This window comes from Mustela putorius, unplaced genomic scaffold, assembly GCF_011764305.1.
Source record: "Mustela putorius furo isolate JIRA1106 unplaced genomic scaffold, ASM1176430v1.1 tig00537227_pilon_pilon_pilon, whole genome shotgun sequence".
Taxonomy (NCBI): domain Eukaryota; kingdom Metazoa; phylum Chordata; class Mammalia; order Carnivora; family Mustelidae; genus Mustela; species Mustela putorius.
Genome location: NW_025422368.1, coordinates 11,509,042 through 11,530,969, shown reverse-complemented (window position 1 = coordinate 11,530,969; position 21,928 = coordinate 11,509,042). Strand labels below are relative to the sequence as shown.

General features: G+C 34.5%; 1 protein-coding gene across 2 annotated transcripts in view; it reads right to left on the bottom strand.

Moving 5' to 3' along the window:
* ADAMTS20 (ADAM metallopeptidase with thrombospondin type 1 motif 20) overlaps window positions 1–21,928 on the bottom strand; it is a 193,499-nt gene that overhangs the window by 66,369 nt on the left and 105,202 nt on the right. For both annotated transcript variants that reach the window (XM_004765562.2, XM_045073142.1), the window contains exons 25-28: window positions 20,699–20,863; window positions 20,300–20,590; window positions 19,467–19,628; window positions 17,872–18,048 (exon numbers count right to left, since the gene is read on the bottom strand). In XM_004765562.2, coding sequence (XP_004765619.1) covers window positions 17,872–18,048; window positions 19,467–19,628; window positions 20,300–20,590; window positions 20,699–20,863 — 795 coding nt within the window. The remainder of the gene's footprint in view (window positions 1–17,871; window positions 18,049–19,466; window positions 19,629–20,299; window positions 20,591–20,698; window positions 20,864–21,928) is intronic.

The window sequence follows — 21,928 nt, the reverse complement described above, 5'->3', positions numbered from 1 at the left end:
GCAAGGGGGTGGGGGGAGCACAGCTCCTCTTCCACACATTAGCAAGATCTACAGCTTATTCTCTGCAGAAATTAAATGTGTGCATGGGGGAGCTTTTGAATTGGGAATGCTGAAGGAAAAGTTGTGGAATTCCACACATTGAACTCTTGACCCTTACTTAGTCTCTCTGCCCATATTATTGTTGCTTGCAGACAAGGCATTAGAGGGTCCTTCTCTGAGAAACTGGGTCTCCAAAAGAACAGACCTTCAAGTATTGACTTACAGGGAAAACCAGTTACTAAACTCTATGCAAATGCAGAGTTTCCAATTAATTCTCTAGTACCTTATTTTTAAATAATAATGAGCTGCAGAAAATCATCAACTTTTGAAGAAAATCTTTGGCAGGAAAAACAGAAAACCATTCCCACCATCACCTTAGAGAAAGGGTATGAAAGTTAAAGAGATAATCAAGAATCACTCCTCCAAAAACTGTAATTAATGTAAGAGAATAAATATTGTCTGATGAAATAAGAATAGGTTACTATGACCTCAAAACAATCAGAAGGCAAGAAAAAGCTTCTGATAATTAAAAACATAACTGAAATAACTCTGGAGATAGTTTAGATATTGACAGTTTCCCACTGAGTAAAACCAAATGACAAAGATAGGAGAATCTGAAGAGAATTAAAGGATCAATCCAAGAATCCCAATATCCAACTAGAATGAGTTCAGTAAAGAAAACCATTCCATAGAAATTATAAAAAAAAATTCTGAACACAAGTCTCCTTAATGAAAGGGCCTAAAAAATGACTAACAAACTGAATTTTCAACACACAAAGTTGCCTCATCATGAAATATTGGAATGATAGGGATAAGGATACCAAAAGCTTCAGCAGCATAGAGAGAAAGATAAGGGCACATAGCACAGCTTGGAATTCAGAATCACCAGACTTCTCAATAAGGAGGTCAAATGCTGGGAGATAATGTCTAAAACATTGCAGGGAAATTTTTTATTTCATTTATGTGGGATTTAAAAAACAAAACAAAGAAAAAAGATAAAAATGCAAAGAAAAAAAACCCCACACCAGACTTTTAAATACACAGAACAAAATGGTAGTTGCCGGAGGGGAAGTGAGTGGGAGACGGGTGTAAGAGACAAAGGGGGTTAAGAGGTACAAACTTCTAATTACAAAATAAGTCACAGAGAAGTATAGCACACTAATTCGAAAAGACGTATGCATCCGTATGTTTATTGCAGCATTATTTACAAGCCAAGATATGGAAGCAACCCAAGTGTCCATCCATAGATGAATGGATAAAGATGTTGTGTATATATACAATGGAATGTTACTCAGCTATAAAAATGAATGAGATCTTGCATTTGCAGCAACATGGATGAACCTAGAGGGTATAATGCTAAGTGCATTAAGTCAGACAGAAAGACAAATACCATATGATTACACTCATATGTGGAATTTATGAAGAAAGAAAAAGCAGACCCCCCCCAAAAAAAAACCCCACTCAAATACAGAGAATTGGTGGTTACCAGAAGGGCAGTGGGTGGGGAGATGTGTGAAATAGATAAAAAGGATTAAGAGAACACTTACTGTTAGGAGCACTGAGTAACGTATGGAATTACTGAATTATATTGCACACTGGAAACTAACACAACACTGTATGCTAATTATACTTCAATAAAAAATTATAGGAAAAAGTTGAGGGAAATTATTCTCAAACTAGAATTCTATAACCATTGAAATTATTAGTCAGATACGAGAATTGATTAAAGACCTTTCTGTGTTTGCAAGATGGAAAAATGTTTTCACCTGTTTCTTTTCTTTTTTTTTTTTTTAGGAAGATACATAAAAATGTTTGAGAGAGGAAATTTTGAAAAGAATTACCTGATGCAAGAAAATGCCACCAACATTGAAGATGAGTAAAAAGACTTCAATAGGATGAGAGAATGGGACAACAAGGTTAAGTTCATCCAGGCCAGATCAGAGAAGGAAGATTTTATTTTGGAGGTGTCTAGGAAAGAGGAAATATCTGGACATTTAAGAAAAAATGTTCAAGGAGATTTTACATACCTGTTTAGGCACCTGAGAGAAACACTAGTGGTTGGACACTTAAAAAACTAAGCAATATTTTAAATGAAGCTTTTAAAAAAATATTTATTTATTTGACAGAGAGAGATATAGTGAGAAAGAGAGGACACGAGCAGAGGGAGTGGCAGGCAGAGGGAGAGGGAGAAGCAGGCTCTCTGCTGAGTAAGGATTCCGATGTGGGACTCTATCCCAGAACCTGGGATCATGACCTGAACTGAAGGCAGATGCTTAACCCACTGAGCCACTCAGGTGCCCCTAAACAAAGCTATTATTAACTCCAGGAAAATTAAAGAGTTCTGTAAAAAGGAACAATGCACAACAGTATAGACACTGGCATAAGGAGCGCTATTATAACTGAAATTTATTTGGAAGATAGGGTTAGTGGCCTTATATAAGAGAATTAAAATCTCAACGTCTATTAAATGAAGCCAATAGGTAACATTATTTGATGCAACAAGAAATAGCAGGAAAAGCCTATTAATTGGAAATATGGAGGCAAATAGCAGAAAACGGAAGGATTTAAAGATTATTTCTGAGGTAGGAAAGACTGCAACAGGAGATAGCTTTTTCTTTATCAATATTTTAGCACCATCTCTTAACTATGTACATATGTCCCATCAATAAGACTATTCAAAAACTATAATCAATTATATTTCATTCATTAATGAAGATTAAGGTCAAACTGAAAAGTTGTCTTGAGACAACTAAGTCCACCCTAGGTCCACCTTGTCATGGAGGATGTTATTAGCTACTTTATGAAGACAAGTAAAGTATGCTTCCTGATTTACTTGTGACATAAAGTTGAGAGAACTTATTTAAAAGTCACATCTGGGATCTAAATAAAAACCTGAAACTAAAAAAATAGTCAGGCATGAGAATAAAAAGTAAGTGAGTTGAGGCTAGAATAAAAAGAAATAGAAGAGAAATCAAAGTTCTACACGCTGGCTTAAAAATATTATCTACTGCTAAGGATAAATAAAATGATTAATGACAGTATCACTTCTAGGTTTATACTGATGTAAGATCAGTATAAGAAAAACTGAGTGACTACTAAAAACAAATTTGATGCAATATCGAATATATTGGATGCAGCATTCGCACCAAGGATTGCAATATTCTTTACAACTAGACCATTTTGCTAACAAATGAAATTCTACATGTCACATTTGGAGAACAACAACAAAGGAGATTGGGATGGCTAAAGAATTAAAATAGATATATTTAACCAGGAACACAGAAGAACAGCTATCCTTAAGTAGTTGTCCTGTGAAGGAGGAATTTAATACATTCTTACTTCAGTGTACAGAATGAGAATTACAGGTGAATCTTTTCTACCTACTGGTTTTGGCTCAAAACAAAGAACAATTATATAGTTTTCCTGAAAAGAAATAGGCTACATTGTGCTGTGGTACAGTCTCCAATTTCAGAAAGATTTGCTAGGCATGGAAACTGTATACTTCAGTGGAGAAACTGAATTTATGCTTTGTGTAGGATATGAAAATTGAAGTTCTCTCCCAACTTTAAAGATGGGATACAGAAAAGAAAGAAAGAAAGGAAGAAAGAAAGAGGAAGGAAGGAAAGAAGGGAAAGACCACAGTGCTTTTCAAGTATTGTAAGAATCACAATTTAACTCTTTAGATATGTATTTAATAGGTTCACTTTAAAAAATTCTATTTGTTTCCTCAAATGAAAAAATGCAATCTTTTTTTTTTTTCCTTTAAAGAGAGAGCAAGCTTGGGTGTGGGGAGAGGGGCAGAAGGAAAGGGAGAAGGAGAGGGAGAGAGAGGAAGAGAGGGAGAGAGAGTGAGAGAGAATCTTAAGCAGGTTCCAAGCTCGGCATGGAGCCTGACGTGGGGTCCATCTCACAACACGGAGATCATGACCTGAGTCTAAATCAAGAGTCAGATGCTCAACCGAGTCACCCAACACCCTGAGAAAATGCAAATTTCTGCATACCTGTATTATGGGGGCATCTTTGGTAGAAGGCAAATAGGTCATTTCTTAATTCTTTAGAATTATAGGATACACCTCAGTTTTATATATTGTCCCTCTCTTATTATGACATCAGTTACCTGAATGAAATCCTGAAGTTAATACCAGGACTTCAAAATTTTAGTTTCTAAGAAAATAGGCTCCCCAAAGGAATCTGCCTTTTATTATCTTAATCACAGCTACAATTTTTCCAACCAATTTGTCTTTTAAAAAGTTCTCTAGAGCTTTCCTAAGCATTAAAAAGTATATAAAAAAATTCCCAATGTATAAGTGAGATTTACTCCCAAGTTTTCTCCATGCTTTGACTTACAAACTATAAAATATTCTCATAGCTTGAATGCCAAATTTGAAGACAATATTGAATTTCATAAAATGCAAAAAAATCTCCAAAAGCTTTCAATATAGACCATAATCTTAAATGACTTACTCTACCATATCTAAATAAAGGGAATAGCTTAACATAACAAAATTGAATATTGGGATGATTTTCCTGTATGAATTATATGGCAGGAAAAGCAGCTAGATTTTCTACCAAAATATACCCACACATTAAAGATGTTGAAGAATTGGGGCACCTGGGTGGCTCAGTGGGTTAAGCCGCTGCCTTCGGCTCAGGTCATGATCTCAGGGTCCTGGGATCGAGTCCCGCATTGGGCTCTCTGCTCAGCAGGGAGCCTGCTTCCTCCTCTCTCTCTCTGCCTGCCTCTCTGCCTACTTGTGATCTCTGTCTGTCAAATAAATAAATAAAATCTTTAAAAAAAAAAAAAAAAAGATGTTGAAGAATTATGAGAATTCTAAACTTAAGAACAGAAACCACATCTATGTTTACTGAACAAGTAAGTATATGCCATGTAGAATGAAACATGAGAAAATATATACAAAGATCTTTTAAATATGCAATATTTCATATGAATGAGATAGTGAATTTTGTTTTACAAAAATAACACAGAAAGGAAAGCTTCATGTAATAGAGATCTTTCTTCAAAATTGTTGTTGTTCTGATACTATGGGGTGCCCTGTGGATCAACAGAGATAAGGGTATCCTCCTGCATTTATCTAAAATTGAGATCTTGCCAATTTCAGCAAAGTAATGCTGGCATGGAGACAGTATTCCATATGAGCTACTGTTTTTTTTTCTTTTTTAAGGATTTTTTCTTTATTTATCTGACAGAGATCACAAGTAGGCAGAGAGGCAGGCAGAGAGAGAGGAGGAAGCAGGCTCCCAGCAGCGCAGAGAGCCCGATGTGGGGCTCTATCCCGGGACCCTGGGATCATGACCTGAGCCAAAGGCAGAAGCTTAACCCACTGAGCCACCCAGGTGCTCCTGAGCTACTGTTTTTGAGCCTGGTCCCCAACACTAAAGAAATGCTTGGGAGTGAGGAAGGAACCATGCCTGATTAATTTCCATACCACTAGGTGTGAAAGTCCTCCAAAAGCCCAGGAATCCACACTAGAGAACTTTCCCTCAGTTGGAAGAATGGGGATTCTCTTTGGTGGCAGAATAGGGCGTCTTTTTTTTTTTTTTTAAATTAATGTGGCAGTATAAATTGACTTTAAAAAAAAAGATTTTATTTATTTGGCAGAGAGTGATCACAATTAGGCAGAGAGGCAAGCAGAGAGAGAGAGGAGGAAGCAGGCTCCCCACTGAGCAGAGAGCCCGATGCGGGACTCCATCCCAGGACCCTGAGATCATGACCTGAGCTGAAGGCAGAGGCTTAACCCACTGAGCCACCCAGGCACCCCTATAAATTGACTTTTTATTCTTCCATTCTTCTAAAAATATAGTATACTACCATTTACAGAGCATAATCTACATTTTAATTCTTACACTATTTTTAATGGTATCCCAAATAGAATGTTATTAATCATAGAAAATGCTTTCTGGTTCTATCTATCAAATATTATATTTGGGTTTATGATAGATAAAATTAATTATAATGAAAAAAACTTCCATAAATATATATTTATACCCTGAAAAAAATGACAAGCTAGAAAGAGAAATGATTCTGCTTTGGACAAGCCTACTTCTGACAATTTTAATGACTATACCAAAGTTACATTCCACAGAAATCTGTTTGATAAAATAATTAATTATATTTTAGAACTAATTTATAGTAGTTGCTATTAAATAAGATCCCATTAAAATGAATTTGTCTCAAAAATAAATTATGACAATCATCTCCATTTCTTGTGATATGAGTACTGGTGTTATAAGTGATGAATCACTGAATTCTACAACTGAAATGAATATTACATTGTATATTAACTGGAATTGAAATAAAAATTTGAAAAGGAAAAAATAAAAACATTTATATCTGAAAAAACAAAAGGCATTTATATATGGCTAACTGTTTAGATTCTGTATAGTTCTTACATGTGACTCAAAGATTTTTATCTGATATTTTTAATTTAAATTTTCAAAGGGGGGGTACCTGGGTGGCTCAGTGGTTAAGCCTCTGCCTTCAGCTCAGATCATGGTGTTGGGGTCCTGGGATCGAGCCCCGCATTGGGCTCTCTGCTCAGTGGGGAACCTGCTTCCCTCCTCTCTCTCTGCCTGCCCCTCTGCCTACTTGTGATCTCTGTCTATCAAATAAATAAATAAAATCTTAAAAAAAATAAATTCTCAAAGGCTTTTTTCATATATAGATTATGTAATTACTAATTATTGTTAATAAATGTATGCATATTTCAAATCTTCATATTAAGAGCCAATTAAAATCAATATTTACCCTAAAATAATAATTTCAATTTGCTTCAATATTGTTTAGTTTGTTTGCTTTTTCATTGCTTTTGCTTACACTTGGTTCTTTCATACTCAGTCATTAAAATCTTTTCCAGATAGCAAGCAATAGCAGTCCATCTATCAGTATATTGAAGAGCAAGCTGAAAGATATATAAAATGCATGCTTTAAAAACAATAAAACAAAATCTCCGCCTTTCAAGTCAGGACACGGGATATTATGTCCAATATCTTCCATGTCCCTCTCACAATAGCACCCTTCTCCCCCTTTTTCAGGGACTACTGCAACCCTTAATTTTTATTAATTATATCCTTCCTTTTCTAATTTTAAAATTATGTTGTATCTGTAAGGTTTCAAACTAGAAAGGAAAACTACTATGAATATTATGAAATACGAGTTGTGTTACATGAATTAGTCATTACACAACTGTGGGAAGAGATAAGGAAGGAGAAGTGTAAAAAGGATTAGAAAAAAATAACCATGCCTAGTATTAACAAATCAGATCTGGCAGGATGCTAGGCAAGTCCAGCTACTACAGTGGAAGTACAAAGAGGCTTGGTGGAATATTCAAGGGAAGGTTATTGGCTCTTGGGGCTATTGCTTCATATGTAATATGCATGTAAGTTTCCTCCTCCATATCTACTAGTTGCAATATATATAAATCTTTTTTGAAAATATGTAATATTTCTTATCTCCTGACCCATTCCTATTGTTCTCCTCCATACCAAGTGCTTTAAGACTTCATTTATTTATTTGTCAGAGAGAGAAAGAGAGCGCACAAGAGTGCATAAGCAGTGGGAAGGGCAGGCGGAAGGAGAGGCAGACTCCCCGCTGAGCAGGGAGCCTGATGTGGGACTCGGGACTTGATCCCAGGATTCTGGGATCATGACCTGAGCAGATGTTTAACGGAGCCACCCAGGTGTCCCACAAAGTGCTTTGTAAATATCACTAACACATAATAGTTACTAGGTAAATATCTACGAAGTTTAACAAATGCACAAAGATTATAAATTCAAAAGCCTGATAATGTCAAGTATGGACAAGGATGTAAAACAATTGGAAGTCTCATTCAACCACCCTCACAAAACAGATAAGAAACCCAAACCTGTGCATACACTAAGATTCAACTTCTTTCTACATATTGACAAGATCTCCATGCAAAAAACACGTGAGAAATATTCTTAACAGCATTATTTTCAAGTCTCAAATTTAGAACAATACCAAATGTTTGTCAAGTGGTGAATCATATAAAACATATTTGCATACTCATAAGTCATATAATTGTATGTTCCCACCAGATTTGCAGTGACAAACTACAGTTACAACACGAATCTCACAGACGTAATATTGTGACTCTCAAATTATCTAAGTTCTATGTATATAAAGTTCAAAGTCTGGCAAACATCTATATTTATGTCTGAATAGGTATTACCCTTGGAGGGGGATAAGGACTATAATGGGGTACATGGGGGAATTTCTAGGGTGTTGATAGCCTTGGTTTGGGTGCTGACTACACAGATGTGTTCACTTTGGAAAATTCACTGAACTGTACCTTATTTTGCTGGATATCATATTTCCAAAAAATTTTACTTAAAAAAGTCCAGTTCAAATTAATTTTTCTTATACTAGAGTATAACTTGCTTGAGTAGATCTTGTTTCCAGTTGTTCAGTGTGTTATCAGCCTTATATACTACTTGGGTTTTTAGCTCCTTGAAGAAAGAGAATTATTGGATAAGTGATAGTAAGCAAAATACATCGAGCTTCTAGATAATGGCCCCTAATGCTAACCACCTTACCTACTGTTCCATTTAACTCTAAAAAAAAAAAAAGTCCTCTTTAGGTAGTCACTGTTTTTATTTCAAGAAAACAAATTCTTAGAAATATTAATTTGCCAAAGTTCCTTCCATGAACTCAAACCTAGGCATTCTACTTTAATATTTACTCTTAACCACAAGATCAAGGATAAACTTAATACGTATATTGCACAGACTTAGGAATTATGATCTTTCTCCAAATTCTTCTGGTAAGTGAAAGCCTACATTCACATTTCTCTTGGTAAAATAAAGATTATGCTCCCTTATGTGAGACTAGTTAGCGTAAAATCAGTTTATTCACCATCAAACTGTAGTTTGTAATCCTAGTACTCCAGATTAACTTTTGGACTCATTGTGCAAACATAATGAAACAAAATCTTCCATGATGACTTTTCTCAACTTTATTCTCTTGACTATAAAGCTCTTGATAGGATGTTCTCTTGTATATCTTTTCCTTCCATCTCCAAATGCCATTTCACCTCTTGACCAAAAACAGTCCCATCAATACCCCTCCTGGCTGCTTCTACTCAATAATTTGTGTTGTAACTAGAAATATGTGAATCACTGAATGGTCCCTAAAACATTACCCTTAACTTTAAGAAGAGCCCCCTTTGGACCCCCCAACTCTAGTCTGTCATTTTCAGTGTGCTCATACTTTATGAGAATTGCCTAATCATTTTCCTAAAACTCAGCTTTAACACCCACTTCAAAAATTTAATAGTTAATATATATATTCAGAATTTTTAAATTTTTAAAAAACTCTTAAGCATGATTCTTATTAATCCTCCTTGATATGACCCTGTCATAACTTTTTCAAGTTATTTAAATTTTAGTTAACATATAGTGTAACTTTAATTTCAGATACAGAATTTAGTGATTCAACACTTACAACACCCAGTGCTCATCAAAAGTGCCCTCCTTAATCCCCATCATCTATTTAACCCATCCCCTACCCACCTCCCTTCTGGTAACCATCTGTTTGTTTCCTATAGTTAAGAGTGTGTCTTGATTTTCATCTTTCTCCCCACTTCCCCCATGTTCATTCGTTTTCTTAAATTCCACAGGTGAGTGAAATCATATGGTATTTGTCTTTCTCTGACTGCCCAAGTTTTATTTCTAACCTTATGCCCACCTGGTGTCTCTCACAAACCAATCTATTAATCAAAATGAACCACTTTTTCCAGCCTCTGGTTTTGCTACAAAATGGTCTTCCACCCCAACTCAAGTTCTATCCACCAAGGCCCATGCAGCCTCCTCCATAAATCCTTTCAAGTTCAGGCAACTGAAGTATACTTTCTTGGGCTTTCCATGACATGTTTCTGCCTCATTACTTGTGTGTATATTTAATTTCCCCTGAACCGTGAATCCTTGGAGGACAATATGTCATTCTTATCTTTAGTTTTCTACCATTCCTAGCCCAGTGCCTGACATAGATAGGCTCTTAATGATCTCGAATGGACCAACGATTTTTTTTTTTTTTGAAGTTCAGTGGCTACCATTGCCTTCATAGTTATTTCCAAAGTCTGAGTTTTCCCAATTGCAAAATATCAAAAATCCAGGAAAATCATAAGTTCAGAATGGTCTTAGAGGATCACTTTAGAATTCAGCTGTGTAAAGAATTTATGTGATTTACCAAAAACTTCGCAATATTTCATTTAATTCTCATACCTATATGTATATCATAATATAGGAGACTTATTACAATGGTCATATTACACTCTGATGTGATAAAATACCTTCCTAAACATATTCTACTAGATTTAGGATTGAGATAAATTGGTGCAGGAATTTAAGAACCATCTTTTAAGAACACTCTTTTCTCAACTTTGTTCTCTTGATAACCAGAAAGCAGATGCTATCTATGAGAATCAATGAGTTAATTCCAATCTCCAGTTGTTTGACATTTTAGAGAACTAAACTTTTATACCTCATAGGAAACGATGAGGATCTAAGTCACCGTCTTTCAAAAGTCTTTCTCGGAGGTGGCAAGGTGATTCAGTGGAGCACCAACAACATTTCTTAAAAGAATTTGTTTATATTTTATCTAAAATGAGCTTCAACATAGAGGTTTATATGCTAACCTGACACATACTCATTAATGGTATCCTGACTTTCCCATCCCACTTTGTGTACCAACTGCCATTCATACATACCCACTTAGGAAGATAAATGGATCATAAGTATAGACTCAATAGTCTAACGAGTTACACAACAAATATTTTTAGTTTCAGGCTCAGCTTTGCTGGTTGTGTTCAAATGATCAAATGGGCTCATGAAGATGAATTGTTCATTTTTCCATTACAAAAAGGAGGCTTGTTCCAAATTTGATTCTTTCTATCAGTGTAATACCTAATACTTTAAAAAACAGACCGGTAATTTCTCCTTTAAAGGAGACACTTAAGAGTGGATGGGACAGCAATGATTTTTGGAAACTACTTTTTCTTAGAACATTTTAAAACTCTGGAAGTGTTTCTAGTATTATGTGATTTAGTTACCATAAACAATATGTCAACTATCAAAACTTTTAAATGTGTATTTTGAAAGTTTTGAGGCAAAATTTTGTTTAAATGGCTTCCAAATCTTTCAAAGTCTCATTGAGCTTTAACACTATTTGTTAAAATATATGTAAATATACAAAGTTATACAACACCAAAAAAAAACCTAAATAATTTGATTAAAAATGGACAGAGGACCATAATAGATATTTTTCCAAAGATGACACACAGAAGACCAACAGGCATATGAACAGATGTTCACTAGCACTAGCACTAGTCATAGTAATCATTTTTCAAAAAAATAAAAAGACCACCTTACATTTATCAAAAAGACAAGAAGTAAGTATTGGCAAGTGTATGGAGAAAAAGGAACTCTCGTCTACTGCTGGTGGGATGTAGCAAAACTGAAGCAGCCACTGTGGAAAACAGTTTGGGGGGCCTCAAGAAATTAAAAAGAGAACTACCATGGGGCTTGGTTATTCCACTACTAATATTTATTCCTCCCAAAATGAAAACACTAATTTGAAAGGCCTTTTGTACCTATATCTTTGTTGCAGAATTATTTACAATAACCCATATATAGAAGCAACCTAAGTGTCCACTGATAGATGGATATAGAAGAGGTGGTATATATACACAATGGAATACTACTCAGTCATAAAAAGGATGAGATCTTGCCATTTGTGACAACATGGAGGGACCAGATGGGTATCATGCTAAGTAAAATAAGTCAAGGACTAATAATGGTTTCACTTATACATGGAATCTTAAAAGTGAACTAACAGAAACAGACTTATAAGTATGGAGGACAAACTGGTGGTCACCTGTTGGGGGGGAGAGGCAAAATGGGTGAAGGGATGTGGGTAGAGGCTTCCAGTTATGGAATGAGTAAGTCACAGGAATGATAAGTACAGAGTAGGTAACAGTCAGTAGTACTGAAATAGCACTGTATGGTGACAGATAATAACTATACTCCTGGAGAGCATAGCATAGTGTAGAGAGCTTTAGAATCACTATGTTGTATACCGTAAACTAATGTAATATTGTGTGGCAACTATACAGCACTAAAGGAAAACACAGAATTCATTCTAGTAATTTTTAGGAAATGAACATCACGGGAAAATGGAAATTTGTCACACAAGTTTCAAATTTTTTTTTTTTGCATAATTGGTAACTGGATTTAAAAATCAGTTACTAACCTACAACAGGAACATCCCATGATAAACTTTTCTATATGGAGGTATGTATTTTCATGTGGTAATTTTTTTAGCTATGGAAGCTACTGAAATGACAAATTGGAATAAACCAGATTTGTAAACTGCTAGGACAGTGTTGAACCAAGATTTTCAAAACAAATGAAACATCATCCCATTTGTTTAAAAAAATTCAATTCTAGTCTAATTTAAAGTGTACTATTAGTTTCAGGTGTACACTGTAGTGATTCAACACTTCCACACCTCACCCAGTGCTCATCACAGCAAGTGCCCTCCTTGGTCCCCACCATCCTACCACTTTTTAAAAATGAGATTACTATCACAGTTCAGTAAGAAATTACTCATTAAAAATATTTCTTATTCTAATTCACATTTATATGTTTCATAAATCATATATTAGCTTGCAATGTCTAAATATAAAAAAGGTGACATGCTCAAAACATGTTACTGAGAAATGTTATCTATGATCAAGGGATTAGAAATCAACTATCTAGAAAGTGTCAGAGAGACTCTTTAACAAGAGTAATGCCAAAGTCTTTGTTGTTCCTGTGGTTATATAGGAACTAAAATGGTCTTCTCAGACTGCTGAAAGGTAACAGAAAAACTAGGGTATCTAAATGAGCTAATAATAATGCCTATATATCCTACATAAATAGGATCATCATGAAGTACAGAAATACTGTAGAACACTTGAGAATATGTGGCTATAAAACATCTAAAAATCTATTTCCTGAAATTCTTAAACATTCTCAAGCATTACATCTGGGAAAAGAGAATTACCATAGAAACATGTCCATTTTAATATAGATGTATAAAGAAAAACATGGCATAGCACCATTTCACATTGAGTTTTTTAGATTTGACATTCTAACTTCATTCAATATAACACACTCACAAGTCTCTTTTAGGATATCATCTGTAATATAGGATATTATCTATTTAATTTTTCCTAGGTTTTACATTTCAAACCTCCAAGGCCCATTTGTATCTCCAAAATTATTTTCATTCCATCATATATCTTGGTCCACATTCTTTTCGGTGAGACATGAAATCCACCTACACAAAGGAGGAAGATGCTGCAATTATGCACAAAACTATTCTAGCACAGGGACTGAGAACACCACTCATTTCTTGCTAGGTTATAATGGAATAGATTCTACTAGTTTGGCCCTTCTAGAAAAATCTACCAGCAGAATTATTGTGTTGTCAAGTACCATCCTCATTACTAATTCTTGGATAATTACAACCTATTAAGGTCCCAGGGCACAATGCCTAACATGTAGGAAAGGCTCACCTTTGGGAGAGTCAATGACTGTACTGTAGAAAGAGTAACAAATCAATGGAAACATGAGTTTGATACTTACTAATAAGGTGTGTGAAACTATGATAAACTAGGAATACGTTTCCAGCTTTCACTATGGTTATGTATAACTTTTCCAAACTGAAGAAAATTTATGACTATAAGTAGTTTCACTGAGTTCTACACTCCACAAAGATCTGACAGTTTCTTGAAAACATTTCCCTACACATGACCTTTCCCCTGGGCTGCTCCTGGTAGTAGGAGCAACAAAGTCAGGATCAAGTTTCTTCCTGAGTGCATTTCATCCTCAGTGAGAGCTATAGTGGAAGGAGGCTCCCACCACAGAGGTCAGCCCTTCAGTGTTCTTTTGTTACACAAAACTGTGAAGGTGACAAACTACGCATTTACTGGGTATATGTTGCTACCACATGCTCTTTGCTAAAAGAGCTTCTGTTTGTTGCAGTCCATTGCATCATATGAGAGATTTAGTATAGTGCCTACATAAATACATTTTAAAAAGAAACACTTGGGGGAAAGCACTAGAATCTAGAAGATTCAAGTATCAAACTTTAATTTTTTAAAATGAATCTTCTCATTTATGGAGGGAAAAAAATCCTTAATAGAAAAAATTTGCTCTTTAGTTCTCTGGGATCATCATTAACCCCAGACCACAAATGACTGCATTCTAGGTAGACCATAAAAGTAGGAAAACGAATCAGCTAAATGAGACTTAATGGGAAAATGGAGAAATTATTATAAGTTTACTTAAAGAGTGTTTGCTAGAACAGTTTGATTACATATGCAATGTTCCATAGTATATATGAGACAAGAGAAAAATAAAACTTTTACTCACCTTTTAAAGACTATCTTGGTCATGAGGTTTTACCTTACCAATAAATAAGTTTACATCATAAATTTTTATTGTTTATAAAATACAAATTTTTCTATTTTGTATTTAAAACTGATAGCTGAACAATAGATCTTATGTTTTTAATCACCAATGTTCCTAATGGATTTAAAACATAATGTTTAAATATTCAAATTATGAAAACATACACTATTCAGCAATTAAATGTTTAATAAGAAATTAATAGTTAGTTAATTTAAGAAAAATAGCACCAAGAGAAAAGAGGCATTCATTACAATACAGGATCTTTCCAGAGACTTAAAACATTTTAGGTATTGATCCAAGTAGTAAAAATACAACATACATATGAATTATGCAAAGCACAAAGTCACAATACATGTTATTAATAAACAAGGGTTAAAATACAGTCATTTCACATTGACTAATCACAAAAATACAGTCATTAAATTAACAGACATAGGTTAAGTTTTATTTCCTTAATCATGTTTATAAATTATTACAAGATTTTCCGCAAGATGGAGAAAATTTAAATGTATATTTACAACTTTCTTCCTAGCTACATTTTAATGATTTAACACTTTATAAATCTGCTTTAAAATGAAATGTTTGAGATGTCATGTTGTTCATATATGTATATGTATACATATATACACACATTTGTAATTTTCTAACCTAGTAAGTAGGATCTGCTGAAATTAAAGTTACCCTTGAAAGAACATTAATCTGATATGTTAATAAGAGGTATTCTGAAGTTTGGCTAATATATAGCAACACAAAGAGGTAAAAAGTTATATCTAGTTTTAACAAAAACAAAAACAAAACTTCAGATCCCTTAAACCCTTTTAATATAAAAGGCTAATTTAAGGAATAAAATTCTTTATATAGTAACAGAAATCCAGGCACTTTAATATATATGTACTTTATACCTATAAAAAGTGAATAAATAAGTTTGCAAAAACTCTGATATAAACATTGTGATTTTTAAAATTTCACCTTCAATTTACAAAAAAAAAAAAAAAAGACATTATAGTTCCTCACTAGTGCAAAGACTGAATTATTCAATGAACTCCTTTTGGAACAGGCATGGGTAAACAATGAAGAATTGTGTACTGCTATGTACTATTTTGTAACTGTGGTCATTTTCTTGGTTATTGGTTTTTGTGAGGTTGAAAAAGTTATCTATGCACAGAACTTTACTTAACACTCAGGTTTTTTTTTCACTTACAATATCATTTACATACAAAGAGCATGACACAAATATATCGAAATATAGTACTAGATATGTTCCAATACCATATATAAACATTGTGTGACACTGTACACCTTAAACGTACACATTGTTACATGCCAAGTATATCTCAAAACTTGAAAAACAAAAAAACTGTCTAAATACCCTAGTGAATATTTGGAGAAGGTTAATAGACATTGTAAGGTGTTTTAAAATATTAATTAAAAACACCTAAAATTGACCCCAAATGAATATTTGTAATGCTAAGAGTCTATAACTTTAAGTACATCTTATCCTAGATTTAAAAAGCATCATGATGTTTATTAAATAGAACAGGGGTCAGCAAACTTTTCCCGAAAGGGCCAAATAGTAAATATTTCAGGCTTTAAGGGCTAGTCTCTATTGCAATAATTGTTGTACCCAAAAGCAGCCATAGAAAATACTTTTAAAAATGTGATTACTGTGTTCCAATGAAACTTATTTACAAAAATAGACAATTGGCCAGATTTGGTTCATGGGCCATAGTCTGCTCACCCCTGAAATAGAAAATATGATTGAAATAATTTTAGGTATGTCAGTACCTAGCACAAATGCTTAATGCTTTGTGAATTAATGAAGTGATGAATGAGTAAAAAAATAAAACTTGGCTGTGCTCAGAAACAAATGTCATTACAATCTAATGCTCTAATTAACTGGTCAGGATGCTTCTTTCCTAATTGGGACAAAACTCCAAAAAAAAAGCAATCCATAGCCTTAGTAAGAACTAGGCTTGCAAACTAGAGCCAGAAAAATTCAAGACAATGTAACAGAGCTAGTAAAGAGAAAGTGAATTTTCAGTGTAAGATGGCTAACAAAAAAGGGTATCGTTCTATAGTTGAGTTCCTACTCAAATCTCTCCAATCAGACTGTAAACTCCATGGGAGTAAGAAGTAATTCTTTTTTTTTTTTAATTTCTGTATCACACTGCCTAGGATATACATGATCAATATTTTATTAAGTAAATATGTGAATGCTTTATGCTAAATATGTTTTTGTTAGTTCTAACAAAGCCATGCAACAATTTAAGATCCTCCTATAAAGTTATAATTTCCTTTTGTTTTAATATTAGTCACACTGACTATAGAGATCATTTCAGCCTGAACTAGAACTTGACTTACTCACCAAATAGCATGAGTTTGAAACTTAGGTTTAAATCACAATATAAAGCTTTGACGGGAAAGCAAACCAAATGCTGGCATCAGGGTTGGTTTTAAAGCCAGACTTATAACTATTTTCCAAATAAAGAACTGTTTAACCTTGTAAATTATAACTAGACATCCATTTTTCACCTGGATAAAGTGTACTTGGTTGTTTAGGATTTAAAATATCAAAAGTGACCAAAATGCTAACTTCAACATATTTATATATTAATTATTCTTCAAGGCCTGGATATTTGAAATATACTAAATAAATCAGTCATGAACAATACTTATGAATTTTGTTTATGGCTCCAGACAATAAATTAAAACATCCCCAAAACAAAGTAACTCCACACGGTGAAGAAATATTCATATAAATTACTATATAAATATTTTCCATGATGTATGTAACAAACTGTAAACAATTCACTTTAAATTTCTCTATCTTTTAATATTTTCACATTTCCAAACAAATACTAAGTTTAACAATGGTAAAAAAAAAAAAAAGTTTTAAAGAATGTTATTTGCTATAGGATCAGTTACTAGACGTTGACAGACAAAAGCCACATACAGTTATACACTTAAACAAGACACAGCCTTAATTTGCCATTGTAACAAGCACAGTGTTAACATTATATACATATGCATACAGTCAAACATTTACAATTAGAGGACAAGCCAAAGATGTACTGGAGGAAAATATTTCCATTAGAATAGTGCTATGGTTCAATATTCCTTATAAAAAATAAATACATATAAAACTATTATTTATATTACAGTACTTGAAATTGAATGCATTCTTCTTCCAAACTATCAACTTTAATACCACAAGACATGGTGGCCAGTAATCTGCTTAAAACATCAGAAGATAGCATGTACCACAATTTATAAACAAGCAGTTAAAGGAGGCACAGTAAAACAAAACAAATCAGACAAAATATAATAATACTATCGTACCGATTTCCATGGTCCCCGATGCCATGTCACCTCATCAGGGCAAGCATGCACATGACATTGTACCACACTAGGTGGCTTGTTTAAGATTTCACAGTTTTGCTCTTGCGACATTTGGCCATTGGGAAATTGACATATTACGAATCTCGACTTTATTCCTCCTCCACACGTTTGTGTACACTAAAAATAAGAAAATCCAAAACTATGTTGTTTTAAAGACAGTAATATATTGCTTTATTCAATGTTCAATACATAATGTATTAATGCTAGAATTTTCTTCCTGGTAAAAAAAGCTTTAGTTCTATTATAAAAAACAAACAAAAAAACAAAAACAAAAAACCTAGACAAATTTTTGAGGATTGGTATGTTTCAGTAAGATATCAAGGATCTGCAAAATAGACAAGTCAAATAAAACGGATTCGCTTAAGTAATAAGTATTAACTACATAATTTAGGATAGCCTATCAATAGATTACTGGGTAACCACGAAAGCTAGTAAGTTAAACCCAAATTTATAAACAGGGAAAGATGTTCAGTGTGTATTACATGAAAGCAGCATGTGGCAAAGCAGCCTTTGTAATATGAATCTATTTGTGGAATCCATACAAGACCGAAGTCTGGAAGGAAATGTATCAAAGGTTGAAAGTTCTTATCTTATCATAATTTTTCCTATCATTTCAATTTTTACAATGAGCATGCCTAATAAGCTCAGGAGTAAAAATGTCATTTTCATTTTAGAAACTGTCAAAGAACACTTTTTAAATGTACTTGGTATTCATTAGTACTTGGTCAGAAGTATATCTTTACACAATGATTTCCAAATGCTCTGTGAGAAAATATATTCTAAAAATCATTAAACAAAAATATTTGACTAAAGTAGTTGGTTTATTTTGTCCCTGTAAAGCCAATATAAATCTCTTATTCTTTCTCACGCATAATACAGGTGGAATTAATATTCATGAGAACTACTTTAAAAATGATCTTCAGGGCGCCTGGGTGGCTCAGTGGGTTAAGCCTCTGCCTTCAGCTCAGGTCATGATCTCAGGGTCTGGGATCGAGGCCCGCATCAGGCTCTCTGCTCAGTGGGGAGCCTGTTTCCCCCTCTCTCTCTGCCTGCCTCTCGGCCTACCTGTGACCTCTCTCTCTCTCAAATAAATAAATAAAATCTTTAAAAAAAAAAAAATGATCTTCAAATCCCCAGAGTCTAGAAGAATGCCAATTGAGAACTCTCTGCTTAGAAAATTTACCACGAGTGGCTCTGTAATAGGATATGAGGATGGTTATATATTAATCTAATTTTCTATCTTTATATCCACCAAATCTTCTAAGGAAAGAATAGACTAATTTTAAGAGAGGCATTAGCGGTCCATAGACATACTGGCTAGCATATTAGATTCTGTTAAAAAATCTGGAGTATTTCCTATTATGTAGGAGTGATTTATACCATGACGGTCTATTAAAAGAACAAGAATTTCCTGAAAATAAAACATTTCTGTGTAGTATCGTGAAGTAAGGTTATCCCAAGGAACAGTGTGAAGTACTTAACTTTGTCTTCAGAAATTCACCATTGCCCCAAGTTTAGAAAGCATGATGACTTACTTCTCCCCAGCTTCCGTAGTTCCACCGTGGACAAGGACCAGAGTCGCAGTGCTGGGTCTCTGGGGGCCTGGAAGCTGTATCACAGTAATGGGCACTCTGTCCATTTTCATCCTGACAGACCACAACCCGGTGCTGAAGACCTCCACCACAGCTGCTGGAGCACTGCCAAGGATAGAACACAGACTCTGGGTGCCGCGTCATGAAATTACATAGAGAAGAACATCAGGGTCTGGACTCAGATTCAAGCTCCCCCTTTTAACACTCCCCTCACTGGAATAATCTGAATTGAGAAGAATCTGCCCAAAACATTAGTGTATTAGAATTTGCTGATGAATGGTGGAATAGTAAAGTCTGCAAGGGCCAATGCAGCCCTGTCCTAAGGGTTAAGCAGAAAAGAATAAGAAAAAATGAAGTCTTAACTTTGATATTGTTTTTCTTTGTCTCAACTTTTATCTAAAGTAAGAGCTACACTTGTAACTTTTGTAGTTTCATGGTTTTACACCCACTTACTGCACTATTATAGTAATTTCTAGGTTTGTTTTTTAATAAACATTTGCAGTCTTAACCTCTTAAAAAATTCTTCTGTTTTGATTATAATGGGCTCTAACCAGATTGTTTTAAAGTGCATTCCTCTGTAATCATAATATCACATTAGTGTATACTTCAATAAGAACTCTGGGGACTTGTCATCTGCATCAAAAATCACTTAATCCTTTTAAGACTGAAACTATTGATCTTCAGATAAATTTAGCATTAAAAGTATTTGGTATCTGTTAAAAGGCTATAATCGAACAAAATCACAGAATTAATATAACTCAATAAAGACAACTTACTGATCCCCACGGTCCTGTTCTCCACTGGTTTCCTCTGATTGACGGATGGACCCCCTGATTTTGATGATCTTCTGGTTTGTGAGTCAATGGAAAATTTCTGCCTGGAAAATGACTCGGCTGCTCTGAGGAGCTTGGGAAGTGACTGTACATGGGTGGGCAGGCTGCCAGGTTACATTCTTGTTCTATCAAAGGGCGAACTGCTGGGTCACAGTAATTCTCATTAATTGGCTGATGGTAGCTGATGCATAAAACTTGTCGCGTTGTTTTCCCATGGCCACAGGAAGCTGAACACTGATCACAAATTTAGCCAACATTTATAATGTAATAAGTTACATTATGATACTAAATATCAATGACATTTCAACTTGTTCATTTTTTTTTTCTCATAAAAATACTTACAGGTGACCAATTCCCAGTTTGCCACTCCCCACAAGGGTTAAAACAAACAGATACTTCAGCAGGTCGGGGTAAATGGGCACAATGGGATTCGTCTGCTATTGCATCATAAGCATCGCGACAGCTTACGTAGCGCGCTTGGTTGCCTTGTCCACAAGACACAGAGCACTTAAAAAAAAAAAAAAAGTTTACCAAAGTCTTATATGGGACTTCTCTCTTCTAAAACATGAAGTCTCTTTAAAAATAAATAAATAAATAAATCCTATCGCTTGGTTTCACTTCTGAGTCAAATAAAGACAGAGCAACGAATGCCCCACTCAGTTCAGATCGTATATATGCCATGAGAATAAGATACTACTCAATTCATGGAGTACTAATTATTATTTGCTAAAAAGATTCAGGAAACACTTTGTGAGACAATCTTATTTTAAATAACTGTAAACATCTAACAGAGTCCCATAATTAAAATATTCAGAGAATATCTGAAGCTTACTAATATAGCTTCTATATAAGACAAAGCAAAGCATATACCCCAAATTAAAAGCTGATAAAAGCCCAACTTCACATCTACTCTGTATAACCACTTCTGATATAAATATTATTACCCGCATTTTGTAGATGAGAAAACAGACCTAGAAAACATCAATTTCTTGCCCAGAGACAAAAAGCTCTGGGTAAGTGCAGGATAGAGCAGCATTTAGCCATTAAATTACCTATTTCTGAACCTTATACCACTTCTCTGTTAAGCTACGTGGGAATGAATGCATAACATTAATTTGGCTAACCTGAAGCAATCATTTTGTTGATATGTAAAAACCTCCATAATACAAACACTGTAGTTTGTTGTTTTGTTTTTTTTTTTTTTAAAGATTTTATTTATCTTTTTGGGGGCGAGAGGGCACTAGGGTGGGTATGGGCAGAGGGAGATGATGAGGGCCAAGCACACTCCCCATTGAGTTGGGAGCCTGATGCAGGGCTCAATCCCAGTACCCCTAGATCATGACCTGAGCTGAAGTCAGACACCTAACCAACTGAGCCACCCAGGCACCCCCAAACACTGTCCTTCTTTTTTTTCTTTTTAATTTTTTATTTTTTATAAACATATATTTTTATCCCCAGAGGTACAGGTCTGTAAATCGCCAGGTTTACACACTTCACAGCACTCACCAAAGCATATACCCTCCCCAATGTCCATAACCCCACCCCCGTCTCCCAAACCCCCTCCCCCCAGCA